Source organism: Rutidosis leptorrhynchoides, chromosome 4 (genome assembly GCF_046630445.1).
Source record: "Rutidosis leptorrhynchoides isolate AG116_Rl617_1_P2 chromosome 4, CSIRO_AGI_Rlap_v1, whole genome shotgun sequence".
Classification (NCBI taxonomy): Eukaryota; Viridiplantae; Streptophyta; class Magnoliopsida; order Asterales; family Asteraceae; genus Rutidosis; species Rutidosis leptorrhynchoides.
In genome coordinates this window covers 16,010,422-16,036,069 of record NC_092336.1, presented here as the reverse complement: position 1 = coordinate 16,036,069, position 25,648 = coordinate 16,010,422, and the positions used below count along the sequence as shown (strand labels likewise).

At 35.5% G+C, this 25,648-nt stretch overlaps 2 protein-coding genes across 2 annotated transcripts; one reads left to right on the top strand and one right to left on the bottom strand.

Moving 5' to 3' along the window:
- Positions 1 to 19,166: 19,166 nt before the first annotated feature.
- On the top strand, positions 19,167 to 22,390 carry LOC139904515 (RAP domain-containing protein, chloroplastic). Its single transcript, XM_071886429.1, has 4 exons — positions 19,167 to 19,352; positions 19,526 to 21,307; positions 21,391 to 21,473; positions 22,136 to 22,390. The coding sequence occupies exons 1-4, from the start codon at positions 19,343 to 19,345 to the stop codon at positions 22,217 to 22,219; spliced, it is 1,959 nt and encodes a 652-aa protein (XP_071742530.1). The 5' UTR covers positions 19,167 to 19,342; the 3' UTR covers positions 22,220 to 22,390.
- A 71-nt stretch (positions 22,391 to 22,461) lies between these two features.
- Positions 22,462 to 24,916, bottom strand: LOC139904516 (rRNA-processing protein fcf2-like). The gene is made up of 6 exons (XM_071886430.1): positions 24,754 to 24,916; positions 23,815 to 24,039; positions 23,424 to 23,484; positions 23,265 to 23,333; positions 23,050 to 23,165; positions 22,462 to 22,772 (listed from the first exon to the last, which is right to left on the bottom strand). Exons 2-6 carry the CDS (start codon positions 24,030 to 24,032, stop codon positions 22,664 to 22,666), a joined length of 573 nt encoding a protein of 190 aa, XP_071742531.1. The 5' UTR covers positions 24,033 to 24,039; positions 24,754 to 24,916; the 3' UTR covers positions 22,462 to 22,663.
- Between the last annotated feature and the right edge of the window lie 732 nt (positions 24,917 to 25,648).

Here is a 25,648-nt window from a genome sequence, read left to right as displayed (position 1 = left end):
AACACTGTTTCCCGAAAATATATTTCATCCGTAGACGGTAGCGAACCGTCAAAGATGAGGGTTGTCAACCCATATGGCCATATAACATAAGTTCTCGCTTACACCATCTGATGTAACTAATGATAATCGGATTGAGGATTTTCGTTCTAAACTCGTATGTAGAATGTTTGTTTTCCCGTTCTTGTGTTCACTTAGTTCAAAAGAATCGTTTATGTTTTCTCATCCCAAAAGTAAGTTTAAAAGAGTAAAAGTGGGACTATGATCTCACCTTGTATGCACGAACCAAAAAGTACTTCGACAAGTAAACGTGCAAGAAACAATGCTAGTCTTGACCTAAACAAATAGGTTGTATCAATAACGATAGTCACGAAGGGTCAAAGATGTTCAATTAGTCCTATGGCTCGTTACGACTCGATTAATATAGCACGTGGATCAATTTGTCAAGTTTCATGCACGACACAAGTAGTTAAGCATGTTAGAACGATTGTATAATCGTTTGGTTAAGTTTGACTAAAAGTCAAACTTGGTCAAAGTCAAAGTCAACGGGGTCGGGTCGGGTGTCCGACAATTTTCTCATGATGATAAGTCATATACGAGCATAATAGTCAAGTTTCATGGTAAACGGGGTTATAGTAAAGCGGGAAACATTTTTGTGACATGAAAAACAAAGACAAAATGAGCTGGGCAGTATGCGCGGCGCGCTATGGGTTGCGCGGCGCGCACCCAAGTGTAAATCCTGGTCAGAACTTAACCACGAAGGCAAACATCTGGGATTTCTAATTCTGCGCGGCGCGCGGGTATATGCGCGGCGCGCAATACCTGGGAAACATGCAGTTTGCAGAAAAATGGTCCAAGTCACGAACCAAAATACAATTTAACACATCTCATGCACCGAAAACACTTAAAACGCATATCATATATCATTAGAAAGGTAATTTGACAAGGAGAATAACTAAACACATTTACTCAATCAAAACCAAACAAACTCATATCAAAATCACCATTAATGCTCATCATTTATTACTCCAAGTTCATAAATGCCATATTATGATTCGGGAAATTAATGCACATGTGTAATACGCCGTTTTGAAGATAATCAAGCATACAATACAACTAAACGCAAACAAAACAACATGGAAATCATTCAATGCATCTAAGATTCATTTCAAGTTCATCAAACCCTAAACTAAATTCACCAAATTTCATAATCAAGTTTAGGAGGTTTCCTTAATCAAACTTTACATCAAAATAAAGCTAGTAACACTAGGAGCATAATTAAAACATGAAGTCTTAGCATCTAACAACATATAAACACTCAAATCTCAAGGTTAAGCATGTTATCTTTCAATATGAACTAGTTACATCAAAATAACAAGAACAAGCATACAAATCACATAATCATACTAGACTTGAGCCATAGACACTAATCAACAATCTTTTAACTCAAAAATCTCAAGAACACATAAAATTAGTGATTTTAGAAAGTTACCCAAAATTGATGAAATCGGTATGGAATCGAAGAGGATGTTGCAAGGATTCCAAATATGTATTTTGTTTGAATTGAAGCTTGCTAGAAATTAAATGGATGATGATTCCTTGATGTGGTGAATTGAAAGAAAATGTGAAAGTAGGAGAAGAAAAGAGAAAAGAAAATGAGAAAATGATGAGTGGATGAGGTTGAAGGTTTGACTAGTTGACCTAGTCAAATCTTTGGCCTCTTGGCAAAACTAGTCCCTCAACTTTGAATCGGGTGCGTTAAATTACCTACACAAGATATTTTGAAACGCGTATTAACGGGAGATGTTATAAACATATAACGGAGTTTGAAATAGTATAAAGGAAAAATAAACGGAAAAAGGCGGGATGTTACATTACCTACACCTTAAAAGAAATTTCGTCCCGAAATTTAAGCAGGCGTAGTAATCGTTGTTTCCTCCTCGGAATCCGACGATTCCGGAACCGGGAATAGATGAGGGTGTTTCTTTCGCATTTGATCTTCTCTTTCCCAAGTAAACTCGGGTCCCCTTTTGGCGTTCCAACGAACCTTAACAATCGGGATCCGGCTTTGTTTTAATTCCTTCTCGACGTAGTCCACAATTTCAACCGGTTCCTCCACAAAGTGGAGTTTGTCATTAATAGTGAGTTCCTCGAGAGGGAAGACGATATCGGGCTCGGCAAGACATTTCTTCAAGTTAGATACATGAAAGGTAGGATGGACGGAGCTTAGTTGAGGCGGAAGATCCAAACGATACGCAACGGTCCCAACACGCTCTAAGATTTCGAAAGGACCAACATACCGTGGGTTTAGTTTCCCACGTTTCCCAAAACGGATGACGCCTTTCCAAGGTGCGACTTTTAACATGACGCGGTCACCGACTTGAAATTCGAGGTCCTTGCGTCTTTTGTCGGTATAGCATTTTTGACGACTCCGGGCCGTCCGAAGCTTATCTCGGATTTGAAGAATCTTCTCGGTTGTTTCGTGAATGAGTTAGGGCCCGGAAATTTGCACGTCACCCACTTCGGCCCAACAAAGAGGAGACCGACATTTTCGACCATATAACGCTTCAAAAGGTGCGGCCTGGATACTCGCATGATAACTATTGTTGTAAGAGAATTCGGCGAGAGGTAAGTGCTTGTCCCAAGCTTTTCCAAAATCAACAACACAAGCTCGTAGCATGTCCTCCAAGGTTTGTATCGTACGTTCACTTTGTCCATCGGTTTGAGGATGATATGCGGTTCTCATGTCTAAACGCGTTCCCAACGCTTCTTGTAAAGTGCGCCAAAATCTAGAAATGAAACGACCATCTCGGTCGGAGATAATCGATAAAGGTACACCGTGACGGGCTACGATCTCCTTGATGTAAAGTTGTGCAAGTTTCTCCATTTTGTCGGTTTCTTTCATGGCGAGAAAGTGCGCGGATTTGGTGAGGCGATCGACAATGACCCAAATAGTATCATAACCGCCCGACGTTTTCGGTAATTTGGTGATAAAATCCATCGTGATCCTTTCCCACTTCCATTGCGGGATCTCGGGTTGTTGAAGTAACCCAGACGGTCTTTGGTGTTCGGCTTTGACTTTAGCGCAAGTCAAACATTTGGCAACGTATCTAGCAACTTCCTTTTTGATGTTCGGCCACCAATATTGTTCTTTAAGGTCATGGTACATCTTATTGGCGCCGGGATGAATCGAGTATCGTGATTTGTGGGCTTCGTCTAGGATGATGTTTCGTAAATCGCCGTATCTAGGCACCCAAATTCTTCCGGCGTAATATCGAAGTCCGTTCTTCTTAACTTCGAATCGAGAGACGAGAATGTTTAAAAGTTCAAGCCCGATGTGGTTGTCTTTAAGAGCCTCCTCTTGAGCTACCCGAATTTGGCTATTAAGGTTGGAGTGGATGGTGATGTTTAATGCTCGGACGCGAAGAGGTACCGTTCTTTCCTTTCGACTTAAGGCATCGGCCACTACATTTGCCTTCCCGGGGTGGTAACGAAGCTCGCAATTATAATCGTTCAAGGTTTCAATCCACCTTCGTTGTCTCATGTTTAGTTGCTTTTGATCGAAGATGTGTTGGAGACTTTTGTGATCGGTAAAGATAGTACTTTTGGTACCAAGAAGATGATGTCTCCATAACTTAAGTGCAAAGATGACGGCACCGAGTTCAAGATCATGTGTCGTGTAGTTTCGTTCGTGGACTTTGAGTTGTCGAGAGGCATAAGCAATGACTTTCTTTCGTTGCATTAGTACACACCCATAACCGTTTTTCGAGGCATCACAATATACAACAAAATCATCATTGCCTTCGGGAAGTGACAAGATAGGAGCGGTGGTTAGCTTAGTTTTCAAGATTTGGAAAGCGGTTTCTTGTTCGGATGTCCAAACGAATTTTCGTTCCTTGTGAGTTAACGCGGTTAGAGGGCGAGCGATTAAGGAGAAATCCTTGATGAATTTACGATAGTATCCGGCGAGACCTAAGAATTGACGAATTTGAGTAGGAGTAGTAGGAGTCTCCCATTTACTAATGGCTTCAATTTTTGCGGGATCGACTTTAATGCCTTGATCACTTACAACGTGATCGAGAAATTGAACTTCCTTCAACCAAAATTCACACTTGGAGAACTTGGCATAGAGTTGTTCTTTTCTCAAGAGTTCAAGCACGAGTCGGAGATGTTCTTTGTGTTCCTCTTCGCTTTTAGAATAGACCAAAATATCGTCAATGAACACGATAACGAATTTGTCGAGGTAAGGTGTGCACACGCGGTTCATGAGATCCATGAACACCGCCGGTGCGTTAGTGAGACCGAAAGGCATGACAAGAAACTCGTAACTACCGTAACGAGTCCGGAAAGCGGTTTTGGAGACATCTTCCCCCTTAACCCTTAGTTGATGATAACCCGAACGGAGATCGATTTTTGAATATACACGAGAACCTTGTAGTTGATCAAAAAGATCATCGATGCGAGGAAGAGGATATCGGTTCTTAACCGTCAATTTGTTTAGTTCACGATAATCAATGCACATTCGTAGGGATCCATCTTTCTTCTTGACGAACAAAATCGGAGCGCCCCATGGTGAATGGCTAGGTTGAATGAAACCACGGTCGAGTAACTCTTGGATTTGACTTTGCAATTCTTGTAATTCGGATGGAGCGAGTCTATATGGCGCACGTGCTACGGGTGCGGCTCCCGGAATAAGATCGATTTGAAATTCAACCGGTCGATGAGGTGGAAGACCCGGTAATTCGTCGGGAAATACATCGGAAAAGTCACTAACAATTGGCACATCATCGATGCGCTTCTCATCGGCCTTGACTTTCTTAATGTGAGCAAGAATTGCGAAACAACCCTTGCGAAGTAGCTTTCGAACTTTAAGGCATGAAACGAGATTGAGTCCGGTGAAATTTTTGTCGCCATAGACAATCAATGGTTCACCGTTCTCGATAGGAATTCGGATTGCGTGAAGGTCGCAAAGAATGTGAGATTTATTTTTGACCATCCAATTCATACCGATTATTACATCAAAACTTCCTAGTTCCATGGGTATCAAGTCAATTTCAAATTCATTACCCAAAATGTTTAAAGTACACCCCCGGTAATATGTGTCGGCACTTAAGAGTTTTCCATCGGCCACTTCGATGGAATAAGTAGTATCTAAAGGGTGTGGTGGAGTGCAAAGAGTAGGAGTCAAAGTCTTAGACACAAAACATTTATCGGCACCCGAATCGAATAAGCAAGTAACATAAGTGTTGTTGAGAAGAAACGTACCCGTGACTAGTTCGTTGTCATCTCGGGCTTCCTCGGTGTTGATGTTAAAGGCTCGGCCTCGGTTGTTGGGGTTGGCTTTCTTCTTCGAGCATTCGTTCTTATAATGGCCCGTTTGGCCACATTCATAACAAGTGACCGTCCTTGGAGGATTGGGCCCCTTTCGAGCGACGGGGGCGGTGCTTGTGCAATTGTTGGCCCTATGACCAACTCCTTGGCAACGGTGACAAATTAGCTTGTTACATTCGCCGTAATGATGTTTGTGGCACTTGTTGCACAAAGGTAAGTTTTCGACATAACCCTTCTTGCCGTCGTTGTTGAAGGGCTTTTTGGTGAAGGTGTTGTTGTTGTAGTTGGTTGATGGAGTGGCTTCCCATTTCCTCTTGTTGCCACCCGACTTGTCTTCGGCCTTAGGAGCCGGCACTACAATTTCGTCAACCGTCTCAATTAATTGGCGGGCTATGTTCATAGCGGCTTGATGAGTAGTGGGTTTGGATGACATCACCCCTTGTTTGATGCTTTTTGGGAGACCGTGCATGTAGAGCTCAATCCTTTGAGATTCGGGGCTAACGAGACTAGGACACATCAAAGATAGTTCGGCGAAGCGTAGATTGTAAGCCTTGAGGTCGTTTCCGACCGCCTTCAAAGCTCTTAGCTCTTGCTCAAGCTTACGGGTTTCTTCGCGCGGAAAATATTCAACAATCATCTTTTCCTTCAAATCGGCCCAAGAAAGGGCATGAGCTTCATCGGTTCCCACCGATTGAACGTAGGTGTTCCACCAAGTGAGAGCAACACCGGAGAAAGTGTGGGTGGAGTATTTGACCTTGTCTTGGTCCCGACAACCGCTTATGCTAAAGACGGCCTCGGTTTGTTCAAACCAACGAGTAAGCACAACCGGTCCCCCGGTTCCATCATAAGAGTGAGGTTTGCACCCCATGAAAGCTTTGTAGGAGCACCCTTCGCTAGAGTTACCGGCTCCTTGGTTGTTGTTGTTATTATTGTTGTTGTTGGACGAGTGACCGGCCATGGCCGCATCCACGGCGGTGGCTATCATGCGTTGCAAAGCTTGTTCGGGAGTTTCGAGAAGGGCGCGTCGACGAGCCATTGTTCCTTCAAAACACCAGAATACTGTTGGTTAGTATTCTAAATAATACTAACCGTGATATGAAATAAAGATAGAGAGAAAAATTATCCTTGACTCGCCTTAAATTCTTTATGTCATAATGTCGGAATGTTCATATGAGTCACCGTAATATAATCCCGGAAATTATATTACCCTAATTCATATGTGCATTCGACATTACTACATATAGTCAAGGTGGCGTGTCAATTAAATCATACAACGCAAGAGTAAGATAGAATAAGAGTAGATATGAGTAAGAGAGTTCGAGTATAAATGCACAAGTAGTCAGGTAATTCCTATGTCAAGTCTATATGCCGGTTGTAGTCTAGACTCACCAATGTACCCTATGACTCGGGGTTGACACTAATGAACTCTAAATCCCTACAACCAAGGCTCTGATACCACTTGTAGCGACCCCGACAAATCGTCAAGTGACGGTGTCGTCTACGTATGGTCCCATTACATGGTTATAAGTATTTATAACAAAGTTTGACCGAAAATATGTCGCATACATTTCATAAAGGATGTTTCAATGTTTACAAAAGTAATTCCCAAGACAAGTACATAACAAAAGTTATTGTTCATATGAAACACGTGCGACATAGTTTAAAATAGCCAAAAAGACGCTCCACATATGCAAGTATACTTGACATCCAATGCAAGTATCAAAAAGTATGTGCGGAAGCATGTATCACCTAAGTTCAAGGACCTGAGAAAAACATAGAGAATCTGTCAACGAAAACGTTGGTGAAATCATAGGTTTAAATAAGTAAATGAGTAAAAGCAAGCTGAACCACAAGAGTTGCAATATTGATAAAGTCATAGTACATTCTAAAAGTTAATATTCACGAGCACCCAATTATCAAAGCTTAACATTCCGTCCGTTGAATACCCCATAAATTAGTGCTAGAACAACACTGTTTCCCGAAAATATATTTCATCCGTAGACGGTAGCGAACCGTCAAAGATGAGGGTTGTCAACCCATATGGCCATATAACATAAGTTCTCGCTTACACCATCTGATGTAACTAATGATAATTGGATTGAGGATTTTCGTTCTAAACTCGTATGTAGAATGTTTGTTTTCCCGTTCTTGTGTTCACTTAGTTCAAAAGAATCGTTTATGTTTTCTCATCCCAAAAGTAAGTTTAAAAGAGTAAAAGTGGGACTATGATCTCACCTTGTATGCACGAACCAAAAAGTACTTCGACAAGTAAACGTGCAAGAAACAATGCTAGTCTTGACCTAAACAAATAGGTTGTATCAATAACGATAGTCACGAAGGGTCAAAGATGTTCAATTAGTCCTATGGCTCGTTACGACTCGATTAATATAGCACGTGGATCAATTTGTCAAGTTTCATGCACGACACAAGTAGTTAAGCATGTTAGAACGATTGTATAATCGTTTGGTTAAGTTTGACTAAAAGTCAAACTTGGTCAAAGTCAAAGTCAACGGGGTCGGGTCGGGTGTCCGACAATTTTCTCATGATGAGAAGTCATATACGAGCATAATAGTCAAGTTTCATGGTAAACGGGGTTATAGTAAAGCGGGAAACATTTTTGTGACATGAAAAACAAAGACAAAATGAGCTGGGCAGTATGCGCGGCGCGCTATGGGTTGCGCGGCGCGCACCCAAGTGTAAATCCTGGTCAGAACTTAACCACGAAGGCAAACATCTGGGATTTCTAATTCTGCGCGGCGCGCGGGTATATGCGCGGCGCGCAATACCTGGGAAACATGCAGTTTGCAGAAAAATGGTCCAAGTCACGAACCAAAATACAATTTAACACATCTCATGCACCGAAAACACTTAAAACGCATATCATATACCATTAGAAAGGTAATTTGACAAGGAGAATAACTAAATGCATTTACTCAATCAAAACCAAACAAACTCATATCAAAATCACCATTAATGCTCATCATTTATTACTCCAAGTTCATAAATGCCATATTATGATTCGGGAAATTAATGCACATGTGTAATACGCCGTTTTGAAGATAATCAAGCATACAATACAACTAAACGCAAACAAAACAACATGACAATCATTCAATGCATCTAAGATTCATTTCAAGTTCATCAAACCCTAAACTAAATTCACCAAATTTCATAATCAAGTTTAGGAGGTTTCCTTAATCAAACTTTACATCAAAATAAAGCTAGTAACACTAGGAGCATAATTAAAACATGAAGTCTTAGCATCTAACAACATATAAACACTCAAATCTCAAGGTTAAGCATGTTATCTTTCAATATGAACTAGTTACATCAAAATAACAAGAACAAGCATACAAATCACATAATCATACTAGACTTGAGCCATAGACACTAATCAACAACCTTTTAACTCAAAAATCTCAAGAACACATAAAATTAGTGATTTTAGAAAGTTACCCAAAATTGATGAAATCGGTATGGAATCGAAGAGGATGTTGCAAGGATTCCAAATATGTATTTTGTTTGAATTGAAGCTTGCTAGAAATTAAATGGATGATGATTCCTTGATGTGGTGAATTGAAAGAAAATGTGAAAGTAGGAGAAGAAAAGAGAAAAGAAAATGAGAAAATGATGAGTGGATGAGGTTGAAGGTTTGACTAGTTGACCTAGTCAAATCTTTGGCCTCTTGGCAAAACTAGTCCCTCAACTTTGAATCGGGTGCGTTAAATTACCTACACAAGATATTTTGAAACGCGTATTAACGGGAGATGTTATAAACATATAACGGAGTTTGAAATAGTATAAAGGAAAAATAAACGGAAAAAGGCGGGATGTTACAATACCAGAAGAGGTATCCACACCCTTATAAGGAGTGCTTTGTTTTCCTCTCCCACCGATGTGGGACGAGTCTGTTACAACTCCTCCCGTTCTGTATACTATTGCCTGTGGTTAGTCGTACTCACTTAGCTTCGTGCTAATTCCCCTCCATCTCCTCCCTGCAGGTTATTAGCTTTTGTAGAGATGATGCTTTTGGGGAGAAGACGGGGCATGCTGATGTTATGTTTGACAGGAGCCAACTCTGATGTGTCTTTTCCTATAAAACTAAACTTTTGTTGAAACGTCACGTGACACCATATGTATTAGTTAAATGCTAGCTGTCAACTGTTTTGGTTATGTAATTATGATATGTTTATATTATTATAATGGTTTAATTAACGTTAATGCTTCTGCCACGTATTTATAAAAAAAAAAAAAAAAAAAATCAGCGGTGTCACAAGTTGGTATCAACTTGTAACACCGGCCATTTTTTTTTTTTTAAACACACAGCGGAAGACTTTATTTACAAACACTATATATGTCACGTCATTACATTAATCCGTGTAATTACATTTAAGTTTACACAACGGTGTTACGTTATTACAAAACATTATTTATACAAAAGTCCACATCAGAGTTGGGTTGTCAAATATGTCTTCTGCATCAACACCCATCCCGACTAGCAGTACCTAAACCTGCAAGGGGAGAATATGTGGGGGAATTAGCGCACCGCTAAGTGAATGGAATCTATCTAACAGATATAGATTAAGCCACACACAAGCTATATACAAACAACAATACATACTAACCACCAACTAGCATACGATAAGACAATACGAGGATCGGCGGCTTGTACGAGCACACGACTCCCAGCTGATCGGGCCTGAGTCTACCGATAGTCCCTGCTACTCAATTCACAGTATAGTTATCCAGATGCAGGGGGTGCATCGTTCACACTATACTCCACAATTAGTAGCCTATGGACCCAACCTCCCCTAGGCACGGTTGACCTCATACGGACTCTAACCTCTCCTAGGCACGGTCTCGAGTCCCCAGTCTCCCTAGGCCCGACTGGTGCCATTCACACAGTGTACACAAAATTCACATACAACATCAGGCAACGATATTATTATTCTAACATGGCAATTTCTACACTATGCATGGTAAAAGAGTCAACCAAAGTAGCATGATATGCTACTTAAACTCTATCCGTAGATAGACCCACTCACCAATTACCAGCAACTGCTCAGTTATTATTTCTGAGCTTCCTCCTTGTCCTTATCTCCTGAGAACAGCAAAAACCAAGTTAGAATAGTGTTCCCATCAAGATTAGACACACTGACAGCGAATTATAGCAAATTAGTAAAAATTTGCGTCCGCTAAAATTTTCATGCTTAACACTTATGCACTTTCAAAATTTACATCATGAACACTAAAATACAAACGGGCAGCATAACGGCTAGAATTCCACACTTAGTAAGAATTTCACTGCCTAAGACCATCGGTCGATGGTCCCATCCATCGGCCGATCGTCAACACACCATCGGTCGATGGTCACACCCAATCGGCCGATCGTCAAAATTTCATCAGCTGGTCAGAAGTCATACACCATCGGTCGATGGTCCTGTCCACCGGCCGATCGTCCCTCACCATCGGTCGATGGTCAACTACCATCGGCCGAAGGTAGTTCATCAGCTGCAACAGCAGCAAAGTGACGGGTTTCAACCCAAAATCACCAAATCTCGACCTATGACTCGTTTAAGACCCCAAAACCGAACACATCTTTTACACTAAACATTTAGAGACATAAACCCACAACTTTTATGCTCAAACAACATCAATTTAAGTACTTTTGACTCAAAAATCACTTTTAACAAAACTCACCTTCAAACTCAATTTACACACTGATTTGGACATGAAATTTGACAAATCTTACCTTGATAAACTCACAACAACACAAAGAATCAGTTTCTTGACTCAATTTAAGAACCAAATCGAGATTAAGTGATTAGGGTTTTTGAAGAGGTGAAACTTAGGTACGGGAGTGATGAAGTGAATTTTCTGGAAACATCAAAAATGAGCTGGTCAAGGCTTTTATATTTGTGTTAAAACACAATACCCCATCACACACGGGTACTTACCAGTTATCTGAAATCTTTCGCTCACGATTAGGTAACCCCAACGAGGTCCAATTAAAATAAACAAACATGTTCTGGGACCCTTGTCACAAGCTGGTCACAACACAATTATAATAAAACACTAATAAAATAATTAAAATAAAAGCACTTAAGACTTAGCACAAACCCTAAGGGCAAAATAGTCCACTTACAACTAGCCCGGGTTTCGGTCTGTTACAAAATCCCCGGGTGATGCCTATCACAACGAATACAGAAAGGATAAGTACCCTTATAATTCGATCGTGTATTATCCACAGGCTTCTTATTATCATTCTGAGCTGAACTTTGAGATGGCTCAAACTTCCTCTTACCATCATTACCCTTGGTTTCAACCTGCTTACTGGCCGACGCTCTTCTTCTCTTGGCCAACATTAGATTTTGTGCCATAAGAATCACAACATCCAGAGTAACCTTCTCAGCAGCTATAACATTCCCTTGAACATCCTCGGGAAGACCTTCAATATACCGCTCAATTCTTCTAGCTTCAGTAGGAAACATTTCAGGACATAGAGTAGAAAGCTCCAGATAACGATTGGTGTAGTTATCAATGTCAGTACCTTTGACCTTGAGTTCCTAGAACTCAGCTTCAAGTTTCTGAACTTGACTTGGAGGACAGAATTTGTTAACCATCATGCTTTTGAGTTCGTCCCATGGAATTGCATTAGCATTATCAATTCCTATGGACTTGGCATGAGCAGTCCACCAAGTTAAAGCATTGCCACCCAATGAGCTAGTGGCATACTTTACTCGATCGTTATCACCACAGTTGCAAATACGAAAAATAGATTCCATCTTCTCGAACCAACGGACTAGTTCGACAACTTCTTCAGTCCCCTTAAATGCAGGAGGATGACAGTTTGAAAAATCCTTGTAGGAACAAGGTTTTGGTTGTGGATTAGCATGATTAGCTTGGGCGTTGCCTTGGGCAGCAGCGAGTAATTGTTGGAATTGCTCAGTAGTTAACATAACGTTGTTAACGGTAGGTGCAGCTGAATGAACCATGATGTCACTACATAAAAGTGAACATAAGTCGGATAAGTTAACAAATTTGAGCAATTACAAGTAGGAATAAGATAAAGTATTAATATCACATGATATAAATAAAACACTTTATTTTATTAAGGAACTAGGCATTAAATAAGCCTTTTAATATACGATTCGGAAATATAAATAGTTTTAAGGCATAGCCTTTACATAGATGGAAAATAGAAAGATAACTAAAGAATATTAAGATTGAAGTTGTCTTCATATTCCTTCTTCTCATCCTCAACCTTCTTCATAAACTTCTCAACTTTCTCATTCTTCGCCTTTTGTTTCTCATGCAGGAACTCGAGATTATCATAAAGATTAGAAACTTCATTGTTGATTACATGGTACTTGTGGTCCCTTATAGAAAGTTGATTATTCACGCGGTTTTCCTCCATCTTCAATCTAAGGTCAACATCTTCTCTTAGGTAGGAGAGAGATTGCTTCCCCCATCGGGTATTTCTATCACCTTCATACTTCACCAACTTTATCTCTTTCTTTAGTTCAGCATTTTCCACCATGAGCTTCTTGATTGCTAGGTCTTTTTCCTTCATTTGAACATCGATCCTTCCAATATGGCGAATTAGGTCATCGGTAGTTTTTCGCAGATTCATGAGCTCGTACTTGGCATCAACTTCATCGTAGGAAGGAGATCGAGATCTTTTCTTTGACGGCCCAGTTTCTTCAAGACATTCCCTCTTGTCTTTATTCCTCGGGGTTGGATAGTATTCAGGAGACCCATGTAACTTTAGAGTAGTATTTGGGCTATAATTTGGTGAGGGAGGACCACCAAAGCCATAAGGTGGACTTTGGACTGGTCTTTATGTGGAAGACCTTTCAGTATCTTTTTCGGTTGGCTTGAAAAGATTCATTTTGATCGTTTGATGATAATTAGACATCCTAACATTAGGAAGGAGATTTTGATCAGTTTTAGGATAGGATTGTAAGGCATATGTTTTAAGATTACAAGGCAATCCTAAGTGCTTTAAAGTCTAAGGCAGGAATGGTTATAGTTTTCTAGATTGCTAAGGCACCCTAGCTAACAAGTAAGGCACACATAAAAATGCAATCCTGGTTCTCTATAACAGCCTGGTTATGCTCTGATACCAATCTATAACGTCCTCCCAATAGGGTCTGGAAGGAACGTCACTAATATCAAAACATACCAACATATTATAATAAACGAGAACAATACTAAATGATGAATTTAACTTTAATGAGTACGCAGCAGAAAATGAAATGTCGTTACAATGACAGGAATAACAATAACGTAAATGTTCACATGCAGAAGTAATAAATGCGATATCTCTTGATCCTATGTCCAAGTAGCATCACATAAGCAGCAAATATAAGAGCTTGAATCAAACAGCACCTGAGACAAAACATGCTAAAGTGTCAACCAAAAAGGTTGAGTGAAGTTCATAGGTTTAACAAAAAGTTTGTTGTTGTTTTAGACCACAAGATTTAGTTTGTAAATTTGATCTCCCGCAGGATCAAAAAGTTATGCCAATGCGTGATATTTAGACTAAACGTTTAAGTTTGCCCCATGACAAGTTGTGTCTGTCCTTGTCGGTTTAATTTCATTATTAAGTAATACAAAGACTTAGTCAAATGTATCGGGGACGTTACTCCCGATAGGCCTACCCCCAATAATTAATCATGCAGCAGCAATTAAAAATATCACTGTAGGGACTTAGTCAGACATTGCCGGGTATAGCATAGTTTAACAGTTTGGTACTTGTGTCTAAAGTGTAAAAAGTAAAATACAAACTGTGTCTCACCCCAAGTAAAAGTAAGTAAGTTTACTAGCAATTAAAGAGGGGCTATGAATTCACCTTAGTAAGTAGAGAGAGGGTTATTCCTCGGAATAGAGAGTTGAACGAGTGAGCAGGAAAGTCACCTTATTGACATTTAAGAGTAGTTAAGTGTTTTGCCCATGTCTAAGTTTAAGTATGTGTTTAAGTATAGTTTGTTTTACTAAGTTTCTATTCCTAGTAAGTTTCTACTTTTAGAAAGTTTCCATTTTTAGAAAGTTTCTTATTTTAGTAGGTTCCTTATTCTAGTAAGTTTCTATGACTAGAGAGTTTCTACTTAAAGAGTGTTTTCCATTTTAGGATACTTGTCGTATTAGATAAGCTTCCAATCACCCATTTCCCTTAGAATGGCCAATTCAGATCTAGGGGCTTGAGCTATAGGACCCTTTAAATCGGAAATCCAAACCCTCTGCCTAGAATCTCGTAGAAACCATTCGTCAAGAAAGTTCGAAGATCTATACATCTCTAATACATATCCCAAAATGTTTTTATGTTACAATATAAGTAGAAGGTTATAGGTTCTAGTAATAGTAATAGTGTATACATGTTATTTATTTTATTTTTAATTGCATATAATTTATAACATTATTTACATGTTTCGGTAAAAATAATAACCGAAGTAAAAAGTAAAAAGTAAAAGTAAAAAGTAAAAATAAAAAGTAAGAAAAGAATACTTACTAGTAGTAATTCTTCAAAGAGAGAATGAGAGAAATTTTGGTGTGAGTTTGAATGAGAAATGAGGGATATTTATACTTGAAAAAAATTAGGTAAAAAGAATAAAATAATTAAAAGAAAAAGAATTATTTTAATTTTTAATGGGATTTTAAAATTCAAAAGTATTAAATGTTAGGTCATGGGATAATGCACAAAATAAAATAATAAAAGTAGTTTTTCCATTATAATTTTTAATTAAAAAGTAATTTATTTATTTATTTATTTTTTTAATTCATTTATTTTAAGGATTTCTTTTTTTTATATATAAATAAAGAAATTGATTTAGTGTCAATAATATATATATTTATATATATATATATATTTTAATAAATACAAATTTTGCATAAAAATAATAAATAATTCGGTATTTTGTATTTTTAATAATAATTATCATTTTAATTATTAAACTATAGTTTTAGTAAGTTTGTAAATATTATTACATTTATATATAATTGGATTTATTATATAGTTAAATATATAATACATTAACTAAATAATAAAAGTGATACAAAGTTTATATACTTAGTTAAATTATGTCAAATTATATAAATTAATAATATATTATTTATTTAAGCGTACATTGCTGACAAAATTACTATTCGGTCAATATTTAATTGTATATAACAACCCTTAATACATATAGTCAGACAGATAACCCTAGGGTTAATTAAGTAAATTTAGAAGTCGAAAAGTGAGGGTTGTTACAATTAATATGTATATTAATATTAGTATTAAAATCAGTATTATTATTATAATTTGTTATTAGATATTATTATTAAGAATTATTATTATTATAAAATATTATCATTATCAATATTTTAGTTATTAGAAAATAACTCAATTTATTATTATTATCATTAATAATAATATTATTATCATTTTTATGATTATTAGTATTATTTGGTTATTATTATTAATATTATTTATTATTAATACCATTATTATTAATTATTAATATAATTATTAATTATTAATTAATTAGATAAATTATATAAAATTTATATCGTACAAATTCGTTTAGGGAATCCATCAACTGTGATCGATTTTTTTTGTTTTTTACCTTTAATCTTGTTACATGTCACAATCCAATTCACAATACAACCAAAATTTGTTTAACATCCCTTTCCACTTTATTATTTTTTTTACTCTCTGAGCGAATATTTCTGTGGAGCCATCTAAACTACAAAACAAACGATAAACGAATCAGTATGATTGTAATAACATCACTTGTCCTCTATATAATTATCTACTAACTGAATTCGAAAGAAAAACAGCGAAATTAAATTGAATTTTTATTAAACAAGTCGACTGCCCTATTTTAATTAAATTTTTCAAAAACTTCGATTTTGAATGAAATTCCAAAATGTGTAAATGCAGATAGATTAGAAATCCGTCGTTTGAACTATCTGCAAAGTTACAAGTTTTAATTTATCTTATCGAGTCTCAATTTTTAGGTCAAAGTTTAGATTTCAAAAGTCAAAGAATCTGTTTATGATAAAATTCGAGTTCAATTCAATGTTTCAAGTTGAATTAAAGATTCAGAAAGCTTCTAATGAGGATTTAGAACCCTTTTCATGTTTTAAGTGTAATCTAAAACGTCCTACAATTTGAATTTGATTCTTGAGTTTAAAACGGGTTCATATAACTGTAACAGGTATTTTTTTTTTTAAAAATTTTCTTTCTGTTTTAACTACTCTGGTTATTTATAATCGTTTCTATTTCAAGTTTAAATCGTAAAAAAATAATCAATTAGAAGTTAGAAGGATTTTTGATCAAATAGAAACTGATGAAGGGGAAGAAGGAAAAACAGACTAGTAACGGGTTATAGTTTAATTAGTTTAAGTATTAATCAGAAAACCTGAGATGGCGTATTGGTTAAGGTGTTGGTTGGATTAACGAGGGGTCTCGGGTTCGAGTCTAGTTCGTGCCATATTTTTTTTTTTGAAGAGCCTTAAAGGTAGTTCTCATTATTTTTAAACTATTATTATTATTATTATTATTATTATTATTATTATTATTATTATTATTATTGTTATTATTATTATTATTATTCCTATATTTATTATTGTTATTGTTATTATTATGAGTCATAGTTATGATTAATATTATTATTACTAATAATAAAAAAATATAATTATTATTATTATTAATACAATTAACATTATACTTATTTTTTTTGAAGAGCCTTAAAGGTAGTTCTCATTATTTTTAAACTATTATTATTATTATTATTATTATTATTATTATTATTATTATTATTATTATTATTATTCCTATATTTATTATTGTTATTGTTATTATTATGAGCCATAGTTATGATTAATATTATTATTACTATTAATAAAAAATATAATTATTATTATTATTAATACAATTAACATTATACTTATTGTTAGTATTAGTGATACCATTATTATGATTATTATAATTATTATCATTAGACTTAAAATGATTAATAAAATTATTATTATTATTATTACTAACATAAGTATTAGTATTAACATTATTATTATCATTAACATTAGTATTATTATCATATTTATAGTTATTATTATCATTAATTACTATGATTAACATAAGTATTACTACTAATAATATCATTACTATTATTAATAAGATTATCATTATTAGTATGTTATTATTATTAAAAGTTATTATTTTTACAACTATATTAGTATTGAAGGAATCATTATTAGTAAAACTATCATTTTATCTTTATTATTAAAAATATCATTTTTAGTAAAATTATTTTTATTATTAAAGTTATTATCTTTATTAAAATATTCATTTTTAAAATTAACATTTTATTATTATTATTATTACTATTATTACTATCATTACTATTATTACTATCCTTAATCTAGTATTATTGTTAAATTAACAAATAAAGGATCTTTATATAAAAATATATTTAATACACATAACTTAACTATTTTAATATCTTTATTTACTTAAAATATATAAAATGAATATATTTAATTAAATAATGAAACCTATAAGTTATTAATATAAAAATTTGATCACTAATAATAATATACACATATTTTGTTCGATTACGGTTATATGATTTAATAGATATACAATTAATATAGGTTCGTGAATCCTAGGTCAACCCCTGCATTGTTCAATATCGTCATATGTATTTTTACTACAAAATACAGTATGGTGAGTTTCATTTGCTCCCTTTTTAAATGCTTTTGCAATATATATTTTTGGGCAGAGAATACATGCACTGCTTTTATAACTGTTTTACGAAATAGACACAAGTACTTGAAACTACATTGTATGGTTGGATTACTATACCGAATATTGCCCCTTCAAGTCTGGTAACCTAAGAATTAGGGAAATGGCCCCTAATTGACGCGAATCCTAAAGATAGATCTATGGGCCTAACAAACCCCGTTCTGGAATTTGGAATGCTTTAGTACTTCGATTTAAATGGTGATTACGATTGCCAATATTATGGCATACTTGCGAGTATGCGGGGGATATTCTATATGCATTATGTTAATGTCGGTTACCAGGTGTTCATCATACGAATGAATTTTATACACTTGTGAGTGTAATGATATTTATGAAAAATGAGGATCTTGTGGTCTATTAAAATTATGAAAATGATTGATTATGATAAACTAATGAACTCATCAACCTTTTGGTTGACACTTTAAGGCATGTTTATTCTCAGGTATTAAAGAAATCTTCCGCTGTGCATTAGCTCATTTTAATGATATTACTTGGAGTCAGTCATGGCATATTCCAAAAGACGTTGCATTCGAGTCGTTGAGTTCATCAAGATTATTAATAAGTCAATTATAGTTGGATATATTATGAAATAATATACATGTCGTCAACTTTTAATGTAAAGAAAGTTTGTCTTTTAAAAACGAATGCAATGTTTGTAAAATGTATCATATAGATGTCAAGTACCTCGCGATGTAACCAAATGTAATGTATTCGTCCAGATGGATTAGGACGGGTCATGAAAAATTTCAGGGAAGATAACAAGTAAAATAACATTAAATCATTCATGAGTTTTTTAGAGTTGAAATTTCTTTACTCTTTTATTGTATATTTCTTTTTAGGAAAAAAAATGTAATAAAAGGTTAATTTAAATATTAGAACGAGGAATATATATATAGATTATAGATTATAGATGTAGGATTAAACGAGATTTTAATTAAAATTTTGATAGTTTTTTAAAGGTAAGCTATACAAGAAATATCTAAAAAATATTTCTTGGTTAAAAGAAGAAGAAATATAACTAAAATTAAGATTATTTTAGAAAAATATTCTAAAAAAGAAAATTTGGAGACATCCCCATTTCATGATAACATGTTGATAATCAACGAACCGATAAAGCAACAGCAGAGGATAGTAGCAACAGCTTACTGACGCATATTCTCAATCTCTTCCCGGTCGGTCGGTCTGTCTCTTTAACATTTTAGCTACTTCATCTGCACATTCTTAATGTTATCAGGTACTCTTGTTGAATCAATTTTTATCCTGTTTCGATTGTTAGATTAAAGATTAGATAGATAGATAGTAATTTTGATATATACATTATGGGTGTGTTAGATTTACCAACAATTTTGGGTCCAAACCCTAGACATATATCATGCTTAAACCACCCACTTTTATGCTTCAACCCAGCAACATCATCATCCGTCACACAATTCAAGCATTCGCCTTTATCTTTCCCTAGCCCTAGAAACTCAATCTTTTGTGTTGGTGTTAGTATAAACAAAGAATTTCGTGTTATAAAAATCGTCGATGATGAAGAAAAAGTAAAAGAAGAGGAACCTAAAGATTCCAATCTTGATTGGAAAGATGAGTTTTTAGGAGAGAATGATGATATTCGTTTGACGGGTGGTTATTCGAATAAGAAAAAAGAAAAGGAAAAATCCGATTTGCTACAAGAAACCGACTCAACGGATTGGTGTGTACGTGCTAGGAAGTCCGCCCTTAGGTCTATTCAAACCCGAGGTTTGACTAGTGCGATGGAAGATCTCGTCACTATTAATCGTAAGAAAAAGAAGAAGAATAAAAAGAAGAACATTGAGGTTGTTAACAAGGGTAAAACGGTCAAAAAGGCGGCCAAGAAAGATTCGGATTTGGATTCGGATTCTGATGGAGAACAAATAGATGAACTTGATATTGAAAACCTTTTAGATGATGACCAACTTAAAGCTAATGTAAGTATGTTAGCGGGCGGGATGTTTATGGAACTAAAGGAAAAAAATCGGGAAACTTTTGTAAAAAGGTTATCTCAATTCTCGGGTCAAAGTCAAACGTCTGATCGTAGAAAGGAGATTAATTTAAACAGAGAAATAGTGGAAGCACAAACATCAGATCAAGTATTAGAGATCGTTTCCGATATGATATTGGCGGTTGGGAAAGGTTTGAGTCCTTCACCTTTATCTCCGTTAAATCTCGCTACTGCAATTCATCGTATCGCAAAAAATATGGAAAAAGTCTCGATGACGAAAAGTTTGAGGCTTGCGTTTGCGAGACGTAGAGAAATGTGTATGCTAGTTGGTATGGCCATGATGGCGCTTCCGGAATGTTCCGCTCAAGGTGTCTCGAATATCGCGTGGGCCCTGTCCAAGATCGGAGGCGAGCTTCTTTATTTGTCTGAGATGGATAGAGTGGCGGAAGTAGCGTTGACCAAAGTTGACGAGTTTAATTCGCAAAATGTTGCAAACATTGCCGGTGCGTTTGCGTCTATGCAACATGCTGCTCCAGAGCTGTTTGCAGAGCTATCGGAAAGAGCTTCGGTTATTGTGGATACTTTTCAGCCACAAGAACTTGCTCAGCTGCTGTGGGCCCACGCATCACTATTCGAGCCTGCAGACTTGTTATTCGCATCTCTTGATGACGTTTACAACAATGCCCGTCAATATACGTGCAACAGTTTGGACAAGAAAGGTTTGATTCTTAACGAAACAGTTACAGAAAGCGTCGAGGCTTTAAAAGCTGAAAGCTTTCCTGTTCTTGATTTCAACCGAGATCAACTCGGAAACATATGTTGGTCGTGTGCGGTTCTAGGGCAAATTAATCGTACCTTTTTCTTCCATGTATGGGAAACGTTGAGTCGTTTTGAGGAGCAGCTTATATCTGAGCAGTACAGGGAAAATATAATGTTTGCTACTCAAGTTCAGTTAGTTAACCAGTGTTTAAAACTCGAGTACCCGGATCTGTCATTATCTCTTAGAAGTGATATTGAGGAGAAAATAATTCGTGCGGGAAGAACTTCACGATTCAATCAAAAGATTACGTCTGCGTTTCAGAAGGAAGTAAGTCGGCTTCTTGTTGGAACGGGTCTTGATTGGACGAAAGAATACGTTGTTGATGGGTACACGTTGGATGCTGCTTTGGTTGATATAAGAGTTGCATTGGAGATTGATGGACCGACTCATTTTTCAAGAAATTTAGGTTGGTGCTGTTTGGTGAAAAATTGTTACTTTGTGAGGTTAATTGGTGTTAATTTGTGTAAACGGTGGATTTTGTGTGTGCAGGAAACCCTTTAGGACATACGGTGTTGAAAAGGCGCTACCTTGAAGCTGCTGGTTGGAAACTTGTATCAGTATCTCACCAAAAAGTAAGTTCTTTCATCGCCTTAGCCTTCGTGATTATATGTGAAGGCCATTTAAAAAATGGTATATTATTGGATTCAATATGAACATCCATTTTGATCTAAGGTTCAAGATTGGTGCTAACCCCTATTTCTCGTTTTAAGGGTCAAGATTAATGCCAACCCATATATCTATGCGTCTTAACCTGGTTATTCCATGACTATTTTTGACCATTTCCCTAGCTACCCTAAGTTAGAAGTTTGAACCTGATAGAGGATATTAGGACCCCAACCACTAAGCTATCATGGACGGTTAATCATCTCATATCAGTAGTTATATTTATAATTTCATATGCTTTGCAACTAAATTTTACAAATAATATGGTTTATATTAGCTCTTATTACACTTCTTACTTATGTTGGGAAATTTTCCTTATTTACTTCCAATGTATCTGTTTGTTTGAATGCTTAGTTCTTCATTCTAGATGACCATTCAAGCCAACCGGTTACAATATTCAAACACTTTTACTGTCATTTAGTAACAATGTAACGATATTCAGCTGTATCTTACAAATAAAAGTAGTGATCCTTTTGAACGATCACTTTCCCTCAACAGTTTAAGGACATTTCCATAACAATCTATTGTTTCCCCCCTTATTAAATTGTGTTTCGTATGATGTTGTGTGCAGTGGGAAGAACTCAGAGGGAGTCATGAACAACTAGACTACCTAAGAGAAATTATTCAACCAGTAATGAAGCTGCAAGAGCTGTGATGATGGGTGGTTTCGATGTTGTAAAGACATGAGTTGAATAGGAAAAACAGGTATTTTGTAGAAACGAAATGAAACGTTTCCATGTGTAATCATTTTGGCAAGTTTTACCGCTAGATTAAAACTCCCGATGCACCCGTTTTGATGTATTTAATAAACCTATAGTTTTCTTAATCTTCGAAATTTGTAATATGTCGATACTAATATATGTATCAAGAAAATATTAGATTTAAAATATGAGTAAATATTTAAAATAATTAAATTATAAGCAAGATCCAACCTACACCTAATGTATTGCATACTAGCATCATAACACAAAACCAGAAATATGAATCCATCTTTTTTTGAATCTATCTAATCCAACAAACATTTCTCGAAATTACAAAAGTACTGGTGATCAAAACTTCAAAGCAAGCGACTGACAAAATCCCCGATTTAAGGCTCACTTCAGTGTCTCCTTTGTTTTGCACGTTTCCACGAGCTTTTACCTTTGATCTTCCATTTATCAACTCCACCCGGTTGGTTTTTCGCTTCAATCTCTTGAACCTTGCGCTTCCTGTAGAATGCAACATCATCATAAACCAAAGTCCCAAGACTATATTTCTTCTTCAATACCTCACTTTTAAGTTTTTTTATTAATATCAATTGTGTAGTAAGTTTATTAGAAAGTCATTTTACAAAACAACATCCATACATACCTTTTTAACGAAATAGTCAACTCTTAATAACTTAGTGGTATATTGTCAAAAAAACACTTGAGATGTTATTTTGCTATATGGCTTTTTATGATATGCTAGTATTAAAGTAATTTTCTTTCATACAAGTACACTTACCTGTAAGCCTTGAGTGATTCATTAGAGAGCAGTTCATCTGCAAGAGTTGACTTTCTTTCTTTCTTTGTAAGCCTACTTGTATAATATTCCGTTGCGTGCTCCACAACCGTCCCGACCTTAAAATTTTAGATTATTTTATAATATCATTAACTTATAATCTATTAACCTATCTGCCTCAAGCTGACAAATTACTCTGATATCATCAATGGACCTACCTGGAAATATTTTGGTAACTTACTGTCACCCTTCTTGTAGTGCCTCTTTGGATCCATTACGTTTCGCAACTGCAATATACATATATAAACATTACAACAAAGTTTATCAAACCTACATACAGATAAAATATTATGAAGTACTGAAAGCTGTCACAGTACCTTTAGCAGCTGAAGATCTTTTTTCAACTCAGGTGTGAGTGTAGGTGCAGGCATATCAAACCTACATACAGTTCAAACATTCTCAAATCAGCTTTAGTTGAATCACAGATAACTTAGATATATCCAAGAATGTATCAAACTTTACTCAAAGCCCTATTGTATGTATCAAAAGACTTCTTCCATGAGGGATTTTTGCTGACGTAGCAAGCATACATGTTGCCACGTCATTAAAAACGGTGCCGGGTAACCAGTTTACCAATTATAACAGGTCGGACACATACAATAGCACCAATTGAAGGTTTCATACATCTAATAGAAACTTTAAAAGTTAGATACTACATTACCAGACACTTAAAATCAACTAAATACTTCAGTTAGAATGTGAACATACCAACCCTTCCCTGCTGTGTCTTTGACTTGCTTCTTCAGAAACTTGTTCACCTTCTTTGGGTCGTTAGGTGGAACGAACAACCCATCAATGAGCTCCGAGGTGGGTTTATAGACTAGATTACTTTCTGATACATCTCGAGACTTTGCATTGGACCCATTTTTTGTACTGAAGTTTAGAGAAGGTAGTTTTGGTTCCCATGACAGACCAATCACTTGCATTTTTTCCCTACGGAACCAAAAAAAAAAAAAAAAAAGTTAAGGTACCTCACTTGCAGCAGTATCTTTTCAGTTTTAACACATATAAAGCTACTAGCTTATAAATCTGAGAGATACCATTGCATAATTACATATAGAAACTAATATATTCATTATTTGCTGATATGTTCTAATGATCACATGTAAGATAAATTATAGTTCATTTTACTTCAGACTTAAAAGTTGTTTTAATTGCATATTCGTATAATAACTTAATAACTACTTGTACATATAAGATATACGAACATGTGTGTGCTAGAACGTAAAGTGCATGAATTATAATATTCAAAACAAAAGTAATCTTCTAACAAACAATTAAACGGCACATACATTTAATTAACAATGTTAATCAAATATTAAACGAAGTTTAGCTAATGGAGTCATTCAAGAGTAAATAAACAAGACTGTTACCTATGTGAAAACTTTTTTTTTATCAATCTCTAAATTCAAAAATTAGTAAAAACCTAGAAACAAATATTTAACATAAATTGTACTGAGATCGACTATTATAGTCTGTGAAACCTACCGGTTTTTATCAACTTTAATAAAGTTGAGTTAAAGAGGAGAAATTAGTATCGCAGGTTCAGGTATTATTAAATTAAATAGTTGTATATTCAAAATTAACATGTAGGCTTCAACTTAATCCCTTAATTACAGAATAATAAAGCAGACAGCGATGAATTACCTGAAACAAGAACAATAACGATGGCGCGGTGATGAGGAAGATGGAGACGGCTGGGCGTGAAGAACTGAAAACGTGAATAATAAGAGTTGAATCGAGGAGACAAACGCACCGTTGTTCTGATTGTAAGCGACGGTTCGTTAAATTTTTTGTGGGGGGTGTTGGTTTAGGTCCTAGGTCAAATTTCACAAAAGGAGTAATACGATATAAAAATTAAAAACTATGGTTTTTTTTGTTTTTTTTTTTTTTTAACAAAAAAACAAAAACATATATACCAATGCTTAGTCTCGAAAAGAGACAAGAAACAAAGATACAAGAAAACCATCCGCAAGGCTCGAAAACAGTAAACAAGATCAAACAAAGAAAACGACCTATCGATAAGTAAGAACGAACCTCGCCAAACACCTTACAGAAACACCGAACGCTAACAATCCGACAAAGAAAGTAAGAAACACAAGCCGTCACCTACAAATAGAGAACACAAAAAAACTCAACAATTAAAAACTATTGTTAGTATTTAGATCTTTTGATACTTATTAAAAGTGAATACACACGTACATATCCATATCCATATAAATAATATAAGTTAACAAATGTAGAATTTTTTTCAGAAAAAAAAAAAAAAAAAAAAACATTAATGAGTTTGAAATCAAGTAGGACTGATAAAAGAGAATTCAAACCAACAAACAAACGACAAAATAACGTATTCTAAACAAACGGTAACACTAACATGATGAAAACACACTATGCTAGGAAACTAAACTATGTCTAACACGCCAATAAAGATAACTTTCAATACCGCTTGCACTAAACAATGAAAAAAGACCATCATCAAGTTTTCTTCACATATGCAGTATCGATGGATGATGTTTTATTTAAGGTGAAAATATAAATATTA

Excerpts from the sequence above, each read along its gene's own strand:
- LOC139904515 (XM_071886429.1), top strand. Across the intron at positions 21,308-21,390 it reads TCATTTTTCAAGAAATTTAG|GAAACCCTTTAGGACATACG; the intron begins GTTGGTGCTGTT and ends TTGTGTGTGCAG. Across the intron at positions 21,474-22,135 it reads TATCAGTATCTCACCAAAAA|TGGGAAGAACTCAGAGGGAG; the intron begins GTAAGTTCTTTC and ends TGTTGTGTGCAG.
- LOC139904516 (XM_071886430.1), bottom strand. The coding sequence starts at position 24,032 with ATGCAAGTGATTGGTCTGTCATGGGAACCAAAACTACCTTCTCTAAAC. Across the intron at positions 23,166-23,264 it reads AGTTACCAAAATATTTCCAG|GTCGGGACGGTTGTGGAGCA; the intron begins GTAGGTCCATTG and ends TAAAATTTTAAG. Across the intron at positions 22,773-23,049 it reads GAATCACTCAAGGCTTACAG|GAAGCGCAAGGTTCAAGAGA; the intron begins GTAAGTGTACTT and ends TGCATTCTACAG.